This window comes from Toxorhynchites rutilus, chromosome 1, assembly GCF_029784135.1.
Source record: "Toxorhynchites rutilus septentrionalis strain SRP chromosome 1, ASM2978413v1, whole genome shotgun sequence".
Lineage (NCBI taxonomy): Eukaryota > Metazoa > Arthropoda > Insecta > Diptera > Culicidae > Toxorhynchites > Toxorhynchites rutilus.
The window spans coordinates 150,015,735-150,033,624 of record NC_073744.1 but is presented as its reverse complement, the minus strand read 5'-3'; the positions used below and the strand labels follow the sequence as shown (position 1 = coordinate 150,033,624).

The following is a 17,890-nucleotide window of genomic DNA, read 5'->3' as shown; positions in this document are numbered from 1 at the left end:
GGATTGCAGCTCTGCATACTAGGGGGGCGTTGCTGATTAATGATCAGCTGCATCCCAATAGGAAGTATCCCGTGTCGGACACACGTACAGAGCATTGGAGACAGCAACATCACAATTACGAAAACACTTGTAATACTAACCTCGAGCCAACCGCGAGTAATCGGTTACATATTACTAACATAGTTGTAAGCAAACATTGTCAAAATATTGAACTCCCGGCCCCGCTAGGCTGACGCCATATGAGCCCTAATAAAAATATATATTTTGGATAAAAAAAAACAGATGGCGTAACTTGATTATTATTCCAGTGAATCAAATTCCCAGACATTCGTTGAAAAGCTACTATAATTACGTGTCTTTTTCAGTATATGTCAAAAAGTTGAAGCGTAAGTAACATAAATTTTTGCCACTTCGAAAATGTTGGATTTCGTACCAACGAGAGTGTTTTAGCGGGGAGTGTTACTTCATAACTTCAATATGAAGAAAAAAACTGCGGAAAGTCATCGCATTTTGGTGGAAGCTTATGATGACCATGCTCCAACTGAGCGAACGTGACTTGGAAGACGAAAGAAATTCCGGACCGCCAAAAAAGTTTGAAGATGGAGATTTAAAGGCTTTACTCGATCAAGATCTGTCACAAACGCAACGAGAACTTGCAGATACACTTGGAGTAGCTCAGCGAAACATATCCGATCGTTTAAAAGCAATGGGAATGATCCGATAGATAGGACATTGGGTGCCGTATGAATTGAAGCCACGAGACGTCGAACGCCGTTTTTTCAACGTGCGAACAACTGCTCCGACGGCATAAAAGAAAGGGCTTTTTGGCATCGAATCGTTACAGGCGATGAAAAGTGGGTCCATTATGACAATCCGAAACGTCGGGCAACGTATGGATACCCCGGCCATGCATTAACATCGATGGCCACGCGGAATAGTCACGGCCATACCAGGCCAGGTTATGCTGTCTATTTGGTGGGACCAGCTGGGTGTGGTTACTTTAAGCTGCTAAAACCGAATGAAACCATTACGGGGGACCTCTACAGACGACAATTGATGCGTTTGAGCCATGCACTGAAGGAAAAACGGCCACAATACGAGTAAAGACACGATAAAGTTATTTTGCATCATGGCAATGCTCGGCCGCATGTCGCGAAACCGGTCAAAACATACTTGGAAACGCTGAAATGGAAGGTTCTATCCCACCCGCCGTATTCTCCAGACATTGCTCAGTCCGATTACTACCTTTTTTGATCGATGCAACATGGCCTGGTTGACCAGCACTTCTCCAATTTTGATGAAGTCAAAAATTAGATCGATTCGTGGTTAGCCGACAATTCGGCCGATTATTTCCGCAAAGGGATCTGTGAATTGCCAGAAAGATAAGAAAAAGCTGTGACTAGCGATGGGCAATACTTTGAATATTAAATTTGTAACCATTTTTGCAGAATAAAGCATTAATTTTTGAAACCTACCGGTGCTTCTATTAGAATAAGTAAATCAATTGGAAAAAAGACGTTCGATTTTTCAAAGATCGATTCAGCAAAGATCGATTCTCTGGTACCGATTTAATCAGTGAATCGATCCCTACACCGCTTAGAAAATCGATCCGTAAAGATCGATCTTTTTCTAAAGATCGCCAAATCCTAATGCGGAGTCAATCAAATTGATTTTTCAAGTGCATTTTGCTTGAAAAAAGATTTTCTTGCATCCTTTTTTCAACGTTTTCGTGACTCAGTCTTTGTTCATTTATCTTTTTCACCAGATCAAAATTGAAATAAATGTTGTAATTTGTGTAATTTGTATGTTATAGTTGTTTAAAAGAAAGAAAAAAGTTCAAATTATATAATTGTAGTGTTCAGAATAATAAAACCTAAAATTTGACGAGAATCAAAATTGAATTATATATTTAACTTTGGTGGAATTTAGAAGTCACTGAAATTTCAGTATCTTCCGAAATGTATCTTCCGATGATGGAGATACCGCTATCAATAAGCCAATGATATTGATTGATCAATAAGCCAATGACAGTGAGGCCTCTCACTAGTTGCTCCACAGTCATACGGGTGAGTCACTTGAACGTTTTGGAAGATACGATTCGCCATTTTCCCTCTGTTTGTCAATAGATGGCTCCGACAGTCGTCGTTTTGGTCGATTTCGAAATATTCAAAACGTCATGAACCAAGTTTAGATACATTTTTTTGACACATTAGTGATTTTGTTTTGAGATAATATTTTGTTGGTTGTAAAAAAAATGCTGATATTGTGCTGATTATTTTTGCTTCGCTTCTTTCAATCGTAGAAAACGGTCTATCGAGAACTCGGAAAAGTTTATGTTTCAACACGATAATGGCTTGAGTCATAAATCACCACCAGTCTCGAAACTTACTTGACACTCTTGGGACATTATATGAGGAAAGAATTTCAAGTTAAATGAATACATCTGGAAAATAGTGTCTCCCATTGATCGCAATGATCGTAACAGATGACGATCTACACGCTACTGCATACAAATCTAAATAAAACGTTTAAAAACAAACAGTCCAACAAATGTCAATGTACGCTTTATGATAATCAGCATTCATCACCCCAACGCTAGACGTCGCGTGACATGACCACATGTTGAATAACAATGCTGCTTTTCTGATCATTTCTAAGTAAACGGAGACGAATTCTACACACTCTAGAAGTAATAATAAAAACACAACATTCCACGATATTTTTTCACCATTATATTTTATTAACTATAGAAGAAAGTGGCCGCCAACTCGTCACACTTGACATCGTCTCCCATCTCACTTACCACGACCTCGCACAGATGATTCAACAGGCAATGCTCGTCACACCCGGCGGCCAGCGAAGGATCGCCCAGTTTTACCTTGTACTCCCAGTACCGCCGCAGCTCATCTCGACCCTCGGGGGTTCCCATCCGCTTGACCAGCTTATCCGCCTGGGCCGGGCTTAGGTTGTGCATCTTGAATTCCTCCGCGAACGAGTACAGCTTGTACCACTCCGGCCGTCGGTCCGGGAACCGATTCGCATCCGTCAGGTTGTAGCTGAACGACTCGAAATCCGTCACTTGCTGTGGGTTAAAAATAATGAGATGGATTCGTGCGTGTACCGATATCAAAAGTGAAAGAAGGTTCACTCACATAGGTCTCTGGATCAACGTAATACACAACATAGTTGGGGTTGATGAAGGTGAAGGCGGTCGCACTACCTCCATTCCACGCCACGTTTATCGCATGAGCAGGATTCTCCCGAGAATAGAACACATTGAACTCATCCCGATGGGTGTGCCCATTGAACTGGGCACTGATAGTATTGTGGAATCTCTCAACGATCCGACGAAACTCGCGCTGACAGGTACGGAATGTAGATCCGGACGAGCTGTAGGGAATGTGGGCGAGGATGTGTACTTTTTCGCCGTTACGTTCCGCATGCAGTAGCACATCATGCAGCCACTGAAGTTGTGTCGACAGGAAGGATGGTTCCCAGAGAATCCACCAATTGTATGTGTAACAGTCTTGGTTATTTAAGCCCACGATGCGGAAACCTGGACGCACCAATGCCGTGTAATACCCACCCTGCTCAATAGTGTTCCGAGTTGATCGTGGCAACCAATTTCCCCAGACATCTGCCGAATAGTGATACAGCCAGTCCATCGAGAAATCGGAGCGATTCGCGATGTTGGGCATAAACACGTTCGTTGGATGTGCCTCGTGATTGCCGATTATGTTGTACACAGGTGTATTCGGAAACACGTCCAACAACTTCATGTACACGCGGTTCATGGAACCAATGTTATGTCCAACCGAAGTCTCCCAAATTCCATGATCGATAATATCACCCGTGTGATAGATGTAGGCAGCATCCGAGTGGTGCTCAACGACATGATCAATCACATCCTCAACCGCCTCCCAAGGACTGTCACAGTCCCGATAATCTCCCCATCGACCAGCACGATTTGCGGGATCTTCCGGAATACCTTGATCATTGCGACAACACGCTGGACGATTGCAGACAGCATTGTGGTCAATCTTGTACTTCGGATCATAATGAAAATCAGTTATCTGCACAATCTTGATGTCGTTTGGACCACGCCCGTGTGGGAAGTGTTTCGATTCCTAGGCAATACTATGTGTTATTAAATTGCTAAGGGTTGAATGAAATATTTTAATATACTCACAGTAATAGGTTTTCCACCGGCGTCAACATTGACTGTCCATTCAGTAAACTCAGGATCGTTGAGAACGCAGGCATCGGATTGGAACACAACGCCGCATATGCTTTCCGATTTAAGCGTTGGTCTCGTATCGATAATGTACAGGAAAAAGTCTAGGTTCGAATCGATGAGCCCATAGCAAACGTCGGGTTCTTGAATTTCGAGCAAAGTACAAAGCTCGTATATAGCATCGAAGAGATCCTCACGGCTTGCTCCGAACTTGCGTAGGTCCACCAATTGTGGAATCACAGCTCTGCACAATGAACAGAACTGTCCTTCCGCCACCACAGGTAGGTCTTGTAGTTCACTGCGTCGTTCATCCTTCGATAGTTTCCAGTTATCCACCATTTCTATGAACCGCGAGGTTTTCAAGCCATACTTGCGCCAGATCTGAAACTCCGTGCGAAATTCCTTCTCTAGGCGTTCTACACGTGAATGAGAAAATGTAATCTGTCGTTAAGTAGGTTGCCCTTAAATTGTAACACACATTGATACCGCCATTCGTTCTATTGAAATCACTTATGACACACTTAAAACCAACTTGAATCAACAAACACTTAACTAACGGCCAGAAACGAACACTCTATGAATTATTCAGAACACAAACAACCAACCGTAATCTCGCTGCAACAGCTGGACTGTATAGTTGTAACCCGATGGTTTCACCTGATACGCGCAGGCGGTGGCCACCAGGACTCCCGCCAACAGTAGCGCTTTCACCACCAGACCCATGCTGGCTTTTTGTGTCGTTATTTGTTTGCCGGTAGCTACACAAATCACTTACTGACTACCGGCAAATAATTTTGTACGGCCACTTTTATACACACTTTGCGCTGACTTACGGCTACCTTATCGCAAACAGCATGCTTCACCCTTATCTGTACACGATCATCAATCAATAAGTAATTGGCTGAGGGATTTGTCACGAGTGCCTCCTCCCGGCGGCTTTTCGCGCATTAAAAAAAACAGATTATCTTGGCGGAGAAATTATCCCAATATTTATTCTCGAATTATCCATCTCTACTCAAATTCAACGCTCGCTGCTATCGCTCGGAGTTGGTCACATTTACGGTCGTCACCGATATCGTTGTTAACGACTTCGCACAGATGGTTCAAAAGGCATTCGCCATCGCATCCCTCCTCCAGGAAGGGCTCCCCACGCTTTACCTTCAGCTCCCAGTAGCGTCTCAGTTCCGATGAGTTCGCGGCAAAACGATGCACCAAAGAGTCCAGCGATGAAGGAGAAACGTTGACGATGGCGAAATCTCGCGAGAAGGAATAGAGAGTTTTCCACTGTGGTTCCCTCTGGGGATGTAGGTTAGCTTCGGCCAGATCGTAGTAGAAGGATTCGATGTCTGTCACTTCCTGTAAGTGAAGGTAGATCAACTTTGTTACTTATGAGTTGATGAGTTGATGAGTTGATCAACTTTGTTACTTATTTGTTTATGATTGATATCATAACCTTTCTTCCACATAATCAAAAAATTCAAATGAGGTGCAAAGGGTGTTTGAAATTCGTTGGGGATACAAAAGGCTGCTCATAACTCCTAATTTTTCAAAAAATGTACATATTAAGATTAAACTGATTGCATTCGACGTGTAAATCTATCTAGTATTACAATGTTTCTGACTTGGAGGCACAGTGACGCACAGTGGTCCCTGAGAAAATTTGGGCGGCCAAAACCCAAAAAATGAAGTTACATAAAAACAAAAAAAATCCTACAGACCCTTATTCTAGGATGTTCAAGGCATCTAGGATCACGAGTTTCACCCCATTCCGCAATAAAATACCAGTTTCGCATGCTCGTCGGTGCCACTATTTCGCGTGTGTTTTTCTAACATGTGTTTGGTGAAGTTTTTGAACGAATTTTTTTGGCTCATTATGTTTCTTGAAGCATTTTTAACGGAGAATTTGTTGTCAGTTGTCAAAATTCGGTTGGTTGTAGCATGTGTTAACTTCACACAAAGTAAGTACTATTTTGGAAGATTAATTTTGCTTCGGATGGACTTATAAAACTTGCTCCGCATTTCCTCACAAAACTTTTTTAATGAAAGTGTTCCTCAAAGTGTCTTTTATCACTCAGCACTTGTTTTTCACCCTTTTGGATTCTCTCAATATTAACCCGAAATCAGCCATTCCATGCGAAACCGTTATTATTGATTGTATTCGTTTTTTATTGTTTTCATAATCTCTGCGCTATATTTTTTCATAATTTTTATGAAAAGCTGAGGATATTTCACATGGTGACCGGAATAAATCGCCACAGTAAACAACTGCAACAGAAACAACCGCTTAGAAAAAGTGTAGTAGGCTAGAAATATTTGGCGCGGGAAAAACATCATGTGCCTCACATTTCTATTATAAATTTATTCTCTTGTTCTCGTTTTTCGAAATTTATTCTGAGGACAATGTAATGGGGACGAAGTCCCCATTTGGCGAGGATAAGGAATCGAGGCGGCCCATGCCGCCAAGATGACGCAATCCGAGTCCACCGCCGACCCGCCGTCGGAAGCGGCGGTGTCTCGCACGCAAACCTGGGATCCACTGATTGCCCGGTTAGTTTGAAACATAGGATACGATCCTTTAGCAATGTCCGACCGAGCTCTAGCGAGCGTCGGACGGTATACGTCTGCCCGGGGCGTTACGTTTGCCTGGGGCGATACGTTTGCCCGGTTAATTCTTGTTTTGAAATACAATACCGCGCCACAATATTTATAGCCTACTACACATTTTATAAGCGGTGGTTTCTGTTGCAGTCGTTTTCTGTGGCGATTTATTCCGGGAACCATTTCACATAACATATGTCGAAGCCAGAGAGGCTTTTTTTTTGTTTTTGAGTTATGAGTTTTCAAAGCTAACCGATTAATTGAAAAAATCATTTTTCAATTTCTTTCCAAGAATGATTTATTACTTTTGAACTACTGGACCGATTCAGATGATCGACACATCAAATTAAAGCCAATTAGCTAGCCTTTTTTGATATATTTGAAAATTAATTGAATTGATGATGTTCTGGGGCAACTATCCGAGGAAGCAGCCGAAGCTTCAAATAAATTTTATAGAAGGTATCGGGAAAGCTTTACGTTAAAGACATCCCGATTGAGGACCAATACCGATCCAATGAATCGATTATTGATCAACTCTGACCCATACATATCGACGTTGAGGAAGAAACAAATGAAGAGAAAACCAGCTGTAAGCGGAGAAGCCCTGTACTTACTGAGCATCGAGGAAGAGAATCAGGATTATCATGATGCCGGTGAAGAGGATGTTCAGATTGAAGACCAAGTTCAGATGAAAGATGAAGAAATTCAGATTGAGAACGAAGATGAAGAAGAAGATTATGAAGAAGAAGCCGATGAAGACGCGGATGGAGATGAAAAAATGGAAGGAGACGAACTCGATATTTTGCATTTTTTAAATTTTTATTTTGCAAAAACTTGTGTGTTTTTTTAATAAGAATCTCAAATTATGTTGCCAAATACTTGTTATTCGTGATGTTTTTTTAATAAGTATACCTATCTAATCATGTTTCTAAATAGCTATCTGTGGTGTTATTTCAATAAGTATACCAATCTAATTAAGTTGCCAAATATTTGTACTACGCTATTTTAAATAATATTTTGATCTCTAGTATTAATTTCCGATCGTTCATTTTAAAACCACACATTATTAAATCAAAAATATTGCGCTTCTCCCCTTCACATCACCTCTTATTTTAGTTTTTTGGTTAAACCGAGTTGAAAAATGGACTTTGCGTATCCGAAAACATACATTTTGATACCAAACACGATAAAAACTGAAAATTTTGAATTTTCCCCTCTTACACATCCCCTTCCCTTTTTGGTTTTTTGGTTAAACAAAGTAGAAAAATGAACTCAGCGTATCCGCAAACTCCAGTCTACCAAAATTTCGGCTTTCAAAAATCTGAGTTTTGGCCGCCTAAATTTTCTCAGGGACCACTGTGTGGCGGCCGGCCAACGGAATGTTAAAAACAATCGAGATATGGTAATTTTCATTTTAATAAAAGGAGAAAATTTGAGTATCAAATTCGAACTAAGGTGATTCAATGGCTAAATAGTACTGGCAATAGTTTAGGAAGAGGTTGTAAGAAAATGGAAAAAATGGATAGATCTCGGTTGTTATTTACGAACATTAATTCTTCGACGAACACCAAAACTAAAAACGGGTACGACTAACGAATCCATATTGGAACGATTCAATGGATATAGGTCGAATACGGAAAAGTCTGGACATATTAAAAATGCCTAAGAATTTTTTTTTATGTACGATTAAGTCTTTCGGAAACATATTGGGGTACAAATCAAAAAACCAAAATCGATCGCTTCGTGAAAACTGTCCGATTTCAAACGCTTGTTTGTTCAGTAATTTTATGATGGATTTATACGATTTTTGCGTCGATCGATTTGGGCACACCATAACAATTTATTACATTGAACAAAGTGTCATTACACTAACTATCGAACAATTTAAAAATCTCAACTATTCACCAAACGAAATCCCGTGTTCTGATTGGTCGAAATCGAAGAAACAAGCTTACTCTTGTACTCATAATTATTACTCAGTCATTTCCTGACGGATTTAACGGATTTACGAGAGTAGATATCGAAGATGATATGAGCTGGGCTTTTCCACAACGTTCTCAAGAATTACGACCGAAATCGTTTAGGCGCAGGTGCCATACTGACTTGACAGACTTTATACGCCTTTTTACAGATACAAGTATAAAATCAAACATGTTACGAATATAACTTGTAAACCGTTTGTATTTTTCATTATTTTACTGATATGTTACATACTTTCTTATAAAATACTGATAGGGGAAAGAACTGGGATTATTATATATTTTCGCAAAGGGGGGAATGGAGCAAAAAAGGTTAAAACCACTGTTCAACCGATTTGCTTCAAAACGGCATTTACTTTGCGTTTATGAAACAAACCGCAGATGCAACTGCAATCTATTAAAGATTTTTCAGTCAAATAGTGTGGAACCCCCACATCGTAATAATTTAGGTAACCAAGCTTCACCAGATGCTCATGAACGGTGAATCTGCTAACTCATTTTTCATGTACCGAGGATTATTTTTGATCAGCATCGCTATTTGGTCAGCATCAGTAGCCGCACGAGCTTTCCGTACAACTTAATATATTTTCATCAATAAATAAATGTTGTTATTCTTAAAAGTTTTATATATCGACTTGTTGCATTTGGATGTTATTTGCTGCGAAAACTTAACGGAACCTGTATCTTCTTTATTTAGCTCTATATAATTGTTAGTGACTAATATTCATTTCATTGTTTCCGTTCCGTTTCTGTAGTGTATTTCTAATGTTTTTTTGACATAGGAATACGTCTTTCATTTCTATACTGGAGTGTAAGTTCACTCTGTCCAACTTCTATAAGACCGCCGTGATTCTATTTCGTTGCAACACAAACAGTTAGAATTTCAACAAGATACATTCATACATTGCAGACTGCTTAGAATGAAGTATATTTAACGTCAATTCCGTTCAAAAGAGTTGTTTGTTTATTTATTGTGCTTAAATATGATAATCTCAGCTGTCTAGTTTCTGTAAGACCACTTCACAATTCATAAGTATTATCAACGAAAAATTCAAAACGATCGGCTGCTTTACATGTTAATAATTGACAACCTTGCTATTTCGTGTTGGAATACTATTTACCGATGTGCTGAACGGATTTCTCGATATTTTTCAATTTTTCCGAAAATGCGACCTTGAGTTCTTCAATCGTGGTATACCGTTATTCCTCAGTGTAGATTCTGCGTGCAAGGATCCCCACTAAGGTTTTCAACAGGATTCAAGTCTGGAGAGCGAGCCGGTCAGTCCAAAAAATAGGTTTTTGCTCCTTAATCCATTGCTTAGTATGCTTGCTGGTATGAATAGAGGCATTGTTTTGCTGGAATGAGAATTTTTTGTGACGATATCCACGCAAAAACAGTAGGAGAGAGGATTCCAGAACATGTGTGTAATCCTTGAATGATGTGAAAGCTATTTTGAACTTTCCGGTTGCGCAGAATCCCGCCCAAACCATGCACGAGCCTCCACCAAAATTCCTGGTTGAAAAATACTGCTTCTTCCGTAAATCACACCAGTACCCGTTGAAACCATCAGGACCATCCAAATTGAACTTGTGTTCGTCAGTAAAGATAACCTATACATTGAAGAACTCTTCGTTATGGTATATAGCAAAATGTATTCTTTTGGAAACATTTTTTGTCACAACATACCATGTCCCACTGTCGGTTCATGGGAGCTTTGGCAAAACTCAGACGTCTTCCGAGGTGAGATGGTGTAAGATGAGGAGTTTTAACCTTTGTGAGGATTTTTTTACCAAAATTTGATGAATTGTCACCCGAGCAGTTAAGTAGATGAAATATTGCTTTATTTGCAAATGCGATTGTGAGGTATTCGAACCTGTTCTAGCTATTTCACGCTTATCCCAAGAAAGCTTAGATTTACGTGGAGCCCTCTTCTTCTTACCGTATCCTTGAGAATTCGCCAAATAATTGAGCACTACTTGATTGGATTCACCAATCCGACGGGAAATTTCTCTGATACCAACATTTTCTTGGTGAAATGATTGGTTAAAAACAACGAAAAATGTAACTGGTCTTATAGAAACTTGACAGTTGAAAATACGAAAACATTCGTTTACGCTCAGCACTTGCACACACATACATATGAAAATCATGCAGTGTATGGTAGTCACCAATACCTACACACTAGAATATAAATTAAAGCATTGATTGTTCACAATGACACAAAGCAGCAAGATCATCACCTGGTCTTATAGAAGTTGGACAGAGTGTATGCTTGTTACATTTTGATTCAAAAACTTGTTTCAATAGCTCAAAATTGCTTTTAAGGCAAGCTATAGAAATCACAAAAATCTGTATATAGGCAAGTGCCTGCTCGATAATCCACTCAGATATAATTGTACATCGGTTGGAGCATGTTATCGCTGCTCAAGATTGATGTGGCAAAGCTGACCTCGTTCATCAAAAAGCGCTGATGAACGGTGTCACCATCAAGAACCTATTTGTGCAAATGAAGGACACTAGTGTCGTGTTCGTTCACCGGTACCGCTAAAAAGGCGACTAAAAGAATGCCAGCATCGAAAAAGGTTACCGTTTCTGGGATAAAGGCAGGTCATAGAAGACAACCGCCAAGAAGAAGCCGGGTAAAGAAAAACCGTAACCGCTACCAAAAAAACTAACCATTACGTCTTTTTTGAGACAAAGGCATTTCCGGCGCAATTCGTCGGTAAAATGACACTTCCGTTTAGAAATTTAAAAATCACCTTGGAATATTGAAACAAAACATAAAAACAACCCGATGAAACGAAATATTCTGAATGAAACAGACACGCTTGCAAAATTTCAGTCACCAATTAAAAAGTTTTTACTCCAAAACTAAATACAAAAAAAAAGTAAATTACGATTCGCCCGCAAAATTGAATATTTTTAAACAATAAGGACAAATGCTAAAATATGAAAATTAAATCAGGACGCCCCCAAAGCATCTCAAAATCAGGACATTTCCTTCTAAATCAGGATAGATGGTATCGGATGTACTTACATATGTATCCGGATTAACGTAGTACACCACATAGTTGGGATTATAATTACTGTACGGTACCGTACCGCCTCCGTTGAATCCAACACCGATGGTGTGTTGGGGATTTGAGATCGAATAGAACACGTTAAACTCATCGGCATGGGTGTGTCCATAAAACTGTGCCGTGATCGTATCCCAATATCGTTCCAGAATGCGTCTATACTGCCGGGACCAGGTGTTATAGCTTGTCTCATATACTATAGGTAGGTGACCCAGGATGTGAACCTTCTCTCCAGCTGCTTCAGCTTGAAGAAGCGTATCATGCAGCCATTGTAGTTGATGCTTCGGATAGGTTGGATCGTGTAGCAACCACCAATTGAATGTGTTGACATCGTTGTTGTTCAAACCAATCACACGGAACCCCGGACGAACTAGGCTCGTATAGTAGCCACCGCTCAAAATTGTCTGTCTCGTTGCCGGTGACAGCCAATCAGCCCATAAATCAGCGGCCAATTCGTACAACCAGCTAGATGAGAGGTCCGTTTGATTGATGTAACTCGGTGCGAAAGCATTTACGGGTGTTATATCATGATTTCCCAGAACATTGAATATGGTTCTGTTCTGAAACACCTCTTTCAATAAAGAATACACACGATTCATCGAATCAATGTTTCCCGAAACTGTCTTGTCCCAAATGCCATGATCGACAATATCTCCCGTATGATACACTACATCAGCATCCGGGTGTTGACGTTCCGCTTCCCTGATAGCATTTTCAACAGCTTTCCAAGGTGAGCTACAGTCACGATAGTCTCCCCATTCTCCGGCTCCATCCACTGGCTCTTCTGGAATTCCTTGGTCTCTGCGACAACAGATTGGCTCACCACAAACGGCACTGTAACCAGTTTGATAGCTGGGATCATAGTGCAAATCGGTAATGTGGATAATCTTCAAATCATTCTCTCCCCTGTTCGATCCAGTCTTGGACGAGGTAACTGGAGTTCCACCTGGTGCTATGTCGACACTCCAATCCAGAAATTTAGGATCCTCTAATGTGCAAGCTCCCGATTGGAACAACACTCCACATATTGTCGGAGCGGTAAGACCTCTGGTATTATCGAGAATATATAGTATCACGTCAATATTTATATCCACAAGCTTCACACAACTGTCTGGACGCACTACTTCCAGGGAGCGGCATATAGTTACGGCCTGATTGATAAGCCTTTCACGATCCCACTTGAAGGTTTGTCGATATCTCAAGAACAACGATGCGAGGGCTCCACACGCCGTACACTCTATACCCTGAGAAGCCATCGGCATTCTGCCCAATTCTTGGCGGAACATTTCCGGCGTTTGTCGAATATGGTCGAACAGTTCCTCCAGCCGTGTCGATTTGTTACCCGTTTCGGCGTAGTGTAAGTGTTCAGCCATGAATTCCTCGGTGAATCGTTCTGTCGGATGGAATATGTTGTCAAAACTTTAAACAAAATTTGAATGGTGTCTTGCTCACCATTGAATCTCTTTTGTTGCTGGACAATTTTGTTGTAATTTCTTGGTTTTATCTGATAACCGCAAATCGTTCCAGCCAACAGAACACACAAACCAAACACTCTGATTGCTCTCATCCTGGTCAGATCGCTGCCTCCAAACAACTGATTCAACAAAGTTTAAACGCCCAAAAACACGCCAACGAGATTTGCATCGTCCACTTTCTAACGCCCTTTCTTTTGAGCCTGATGAACTAGTTTTGTACCATAATATGCTTAATCTTCTCCCCAAAATCTGTCCAACAGGTTGGGGAGTAACGCAACGCAATGCAAGCAAAAGATAAAGACGCACGTGTTTTGGTAACAGGTAACATGTCACGGTGGTGAGCGCGGGGACTGAGGATGTGGGCGACATGCTTGTTAGCAATGTTGGCCCCACCTGTGGTGATCGACTGATCCGATCCGGGGTGATAATGAATCGAGGCTCGCAGTTAAACTTTCACGCGGTTTCACGCGGTTTCACGCGTTTGAACAGGATGACTTGCAGAATGTGACCAAAAATGTCAACAAACAGTTTTGATAAATCGATAAATAGTTACGAGATTGCGTCGTATTACTTCCTGATAGATACTATTGTTTAGTCATGTAGTCATGTAGTCATGTAGTATTCTATTTCATATTTACAATTCATTCTTCTTTTATTTCTGTGTTTTGAGGCGCAATATCAGTGCCAGAGGGCAATGACTTTCGCGTTCGAGTCCCTTATAAATAATAACAGAAACAGTAAAACCAGTGAAAGTATAAGAATTGCGTGTTTTAGAAAAAAAATGGTTCGTTTGTTTGATAGCATATTGAAGAAGAAAGGTGTCAGTTGAGAACACGGGAGCAATTTTGATTATTTTATCGAATCTATTTTAGTCCCACCTGCGCGGATCGACTGATGTGATCCCGGGTGATAATATTTCGAAGTTCAGTGTCACTTTCACACGACATCATGTAAGCAGTATGACATACAGAATATGTTCAAGATAATGTCAGCTATTCGTTTTGATAGCAGAATTGATTACATCGGACGAGCGATGGAAACATTCTCATTTGGGATCCCAGATCGTAGCACCATACTGCAACACGGATATTTCCATCCAGCCGTAAAATGTAAATAAATCTCGACAAAAAGAAAGAAATACCACTGAAGTGTTGGATTTATGGTAGAAATCTGGCCAAACTTTCACAGGGTAATTATGTGCTTTGACGTATGGTAGAAGACGTTTTCCAAGCACCCTTCCTTAACCGTCTTCGAGTTCATAGTCCCATTTCTAATGAAAACATCGGTTTTATGTCCGTAACTGCTAACATTTTGTCAGGCCACCAGTTCTCACGCAAATTTATCAGTAAAAAACAAACTTGCTAGACACATCTTCTCAAACAATAGCAACATAGAACTTTTGCTCGATAAATAGTCCGCTATTCATCTTCACGTAGGTTTCGTTCTCCATAAGTGAGCAGCTTTGGTTGCTCGTTAGATCCTTGTTGTACAATATCCGCTCGCTTGTTCAGGCCACTACATTCTGTTTCAATATCTGGTTTGGTTGTTCGTTGGCAGGGAAAGTTGCCAGATGGATCACCCGAGCGATACTCGAATCAAATTGTATATTTTTGGTAGTAAATGCGACGGTCGTTTGAAAAGGCCATGCAGAGTCAGATGGCACTACTGACAGGCACCGATGTTATGTTTAGCAAGAAGCATCTCTTAGTAGATCACACACCAAGTTCCAGCCAGATCGATCTGTTTGTTTGTGTTTGGCGTTCGTTTGAATCGAGGAAGTCGGGTGATTTTTTTCATGACATTTCATTGTCACGAACCTCAACCGTGGTGGTCGCAAAATGAATGGAATTAGGGTCCCAACTCGCTTCACATCCTCCTATTCTCCAGACTTGGCTTTCTTTCCCAATTTGAAGAAATGGATGTGAGGAATAATATTTTATTCAAACGAAGGTGATTTCAGAAACGAATGGCTATCTTCCAGACTTGGCGAAATCCTATCATTCGAGAGTGAAGGCCCCGAAAAAGTCCAATAGAGAGAAGGACGGTACCGCTAAGAAGGCGAGCAAGAAAGCGCTAGCATCGTAAAATGCTTCATTGAAGGTGGCCATTGAAGACAGCCGCCAAACACACACACACACACACACACGCAACTCTTTTCGTTCGGTGGTCATCAGCATTTCCGATTCAATTCGATTCTTTGTTTTTAAGAGGCTTTCATATATTTCAACTTATATACGGATTTGTGTGATTTCAATAGCCTGTTTTCAATGCTATTTTTTTAAGCTATAGAAACAAGTTTTTTGGTAAATAATGAAGTGATTATCATACCACTCCGTTCAGTCGAAAAAGAGATATTAACGTTCAAAACCTCTCACTCCAAGCGTCACTCTCTCGTTTTCGAAACTTTGAACTTACACCCCAGTACATAAATGAAAGACGTAGTTCTACGTCAAAACGTAAACAATCGAAACCCATTGCACACTAATCAAAAACACCGATGCCACAGAAAGCAACAAAGCGGTTCTGAGCACAAAGCACAGCACGAGGATGTTGTCATCAGCAAATCAAATCCAGTTCTTCTTAGAACTAAAAAATACTTTGAAGCGAAAGAGTTTATTTGATTTTCCATTTATAATATAATACCGTTTTGTCTCATATTCTAAGCACTTCATTTTTAAATGTAAATTTACTAAACTTTTATGTTTTAAATAATTGAATAATGAAAACACAGACATTCTTCGAAGTATAGGCTTCATTTTGACATCATTTACAGGTATCGATACAGCCTATAATTTATAATATTAGACATTTGCAAAAAAGTGACAGTCAATACCAATGATAAAATGTTTGCGTTAGAAAATTCCGTAAAATACAAGCATCGTTCATCTTTCAGTTTTTGTAGTTGTTTCAACTATTTTGTTTGCTGTTTTCATGTTAAGTGCTAGAGAATGTAAGAATCTACAATAACTGGTTAAAAAAAATTATACTTTATGCAGAAATTTTCATTAAAACTAATATTAAAGCTAGTGTTCGGAATATGAATCAAGTTTCTACGCATGATTCAAATTCCGAACACTTCATTTTCAAATGTAAATTTACTGAACTTTAGTGTTATAAATAATTGAATAATCAAAACCCTGATATTCTTTGGGTTATAGCCTTCACTTTAACATCATTTACATGTATCGATACAGCCTATAATTTATAATATGAAGTATTTGCAAAAATGTGACTGTCAAAACCAATGATGAAATGTTTGCGTTAGCAAATTCTGTAAAAAAAAAGCATCGTTAATTTTTCAGTTTTTGTAGTTTTTCAACTATTTTGTTTGTTGTTTTCATGTTAGGTGCTAGAAATGGTAAGAATCTACAATAAATGGATGAAATAAAATGATATTTTATGCAGAAATCTTCATAAAAAATAGTGTTCGGAATATGAATCAAGTTTCTACGCATGATTCAAATTGCGAACACTTTGATATCGTAAATAATTTAATATTCAAAACCCTGACATTCTTTGGGTTATAGACTTCATTTTAACATCATTTACAGATATCGATACCGATATAGCGCTCTTGGTCCCTAAACCATGTAAACTGTGAGAAACAAATACAATCAATAATTACAAAAGCAAAATCCATTTTGTTTGCATTTTTCCAAAAAAGACTAGCTAATTGACTTTAATTTGATATATCGATCATATGAATCGGTCTAGTAGTTTAAAAGTTAAGATTTTTTTTAAATTTGCATTTTTTCTGTTCGGAATTTGAGACAAAAGTTATTAAACATATATAGGGTTGGGGAAAAAGTCAAATATGCGCCGTTTTGTTCGCAAACTTGTTGCCATTTAGAAGGAAACTTCATTTAACAACCCCCCCCCCCCCCTTTTAAACCAACACACCCCCCCCCCAAACTTATTTGCAAAAAACTCAGACAGCCAGTTTTCGCAAGCCTTTTTTGAGGCCAACTTAGTATCACCAAGAGCGTTTTGCATGGACCGAAAGAGATGATAATCACTTGGAGCCAGGTCCGGACTATACAGTGGGAGCAATAGGACGTAGCTTCTGGCGGGTCATCAAAGATGTTTGAGGCCTGGTGGAAAACAACACCATTCCTATTGATCATTTCTGGCCGCTTCTGGTCAATCGCTTGCTTCAAAAGGTCAAGCTGCTCACAGTAGAGAACCGAGTTGAGGGTCTGGCCATAGTTGAGCAGCTCATAGTGGATGATTCCCTTCCAATCCCACCAAACACAAAGCAAAACCTTCCTGGCCGTCAATCCGGGCTTGGCGATGGTTTTGACCGGCTCACCGCGCTTCGACCACGACTGTTTTCGTTTTAGGTTGTCGTACGTGACCCACTTTTCATCACCAGTCACCATCTTCTTCAAAAATGGGTCGAGTTCGTTCCGTTTCAGCAGTGCATCGCATGCGTTGATTCGGTCTAAAAGATTTTTTGCGTCAATTCGTGTGGCGCCCATACATCCAGCTTTTTTTGGAATCCAATCTTTTGCAAATGGTTCCAAACG

General features: G+C 40.0%; 2 protein-coding genes across 2 annotated transcripts; both read right to left on the bottom strand.

Moving 5' to 3' along the window:
- Window positions 1-2,716: 2,716 nt before the first annotated feature.
- Window positions 2,717-5,030, bottom strand: LOC129770785 (sphingomyelin phosphodiesterase-like). The gene is made up of 4 exons (XM_055773865.1): window positions 4,840-5,030; window positions 4,190-4,650; window positions 3,153-4,127; window positions 2,717-3,082 (listed from the first exon to the last, which is right to left on the bottom strand). The coding sequence occupies exons 1-4, from the start codon at window positions 4,955-4,957 to the stop codon at window positions 2,741-2,743; spliced, it is 1,896 nt and encodes a 631-aa protein (XP_055629840.1). The 5' UTR covers window positions 4,958-5,030; the 3' UTR covers window positions 2,717-2,740.
- A 113-nt stretch (window positions 5,031-5,143) lies between these two features.
- LOC129770789 (sphingomyelin phosphodiesterase-like) lies at window positions 5,144-13,555 on the bottom strand. The gene is made up of 3 exons (XM_055773879.1): window positions 13,342-13,555; window positions 11,850-13,282; window positions 5,144-5,590 (listed from the first exon to the last, which is right to left on the bottom strand). Exons 1-3 carry the CDS (start codon window positions 13,454-13,456, stop codon window positions 5,246-5,248), a joined length of 1,893 nt encoding a protein of 630 aa, XP_055629854.1. The 5' UTR covers window positions 13,457-13,555; the 3' UTR covers window positions 5,144-5,245.
- Between the last annotated feature and the right edge of the window lie 4,335 nt (window positions 13,556-17,890).

Coding starts and splice junctions, on each gene's coding strand:
- LOC129770785 (XM_055773865.1), bottom strand. CDS start 4,957: ATGGGTCTGGTGGTGAAAGCGCTACTGTTGGCGGGAGTCCTGGTGGCC. Junction 4,651..4,839: donor GCTGTTGCAGCGAGATTACG/GTTGGTTGTTTG, acceptor ATTCACGTGTAG/AACGCCTAGAGAAGGAATTT. Junction 4,128..4,189: donor CCGGTGGAAAACCTATTACT/GTGAGTATATTA, acceptor AGTATTGCCTAG/GAATCGAAACACTTCCCACA.
- LOC129770789 (XM_055773879.1), bottom strand. CDS start 13,456: ATGAGAGCAATCAGAGTGTTTGGTTTGTGTGTTCTGTTGGCTGGAACG. Junction 13,283..13,341: donor GCAACAAAAGAGATTCAATG/GTGAGCAAGACA, acceptor TCCATCCGACAG/AACGATTCACCGAGGAATTC. Junction 5,591..11,849: donor ACGTTAATCCGGATACATAT/GTAAGTACATCC, acceptor CTTCACTTACAG/GAAGTGACAGACATCGAATC.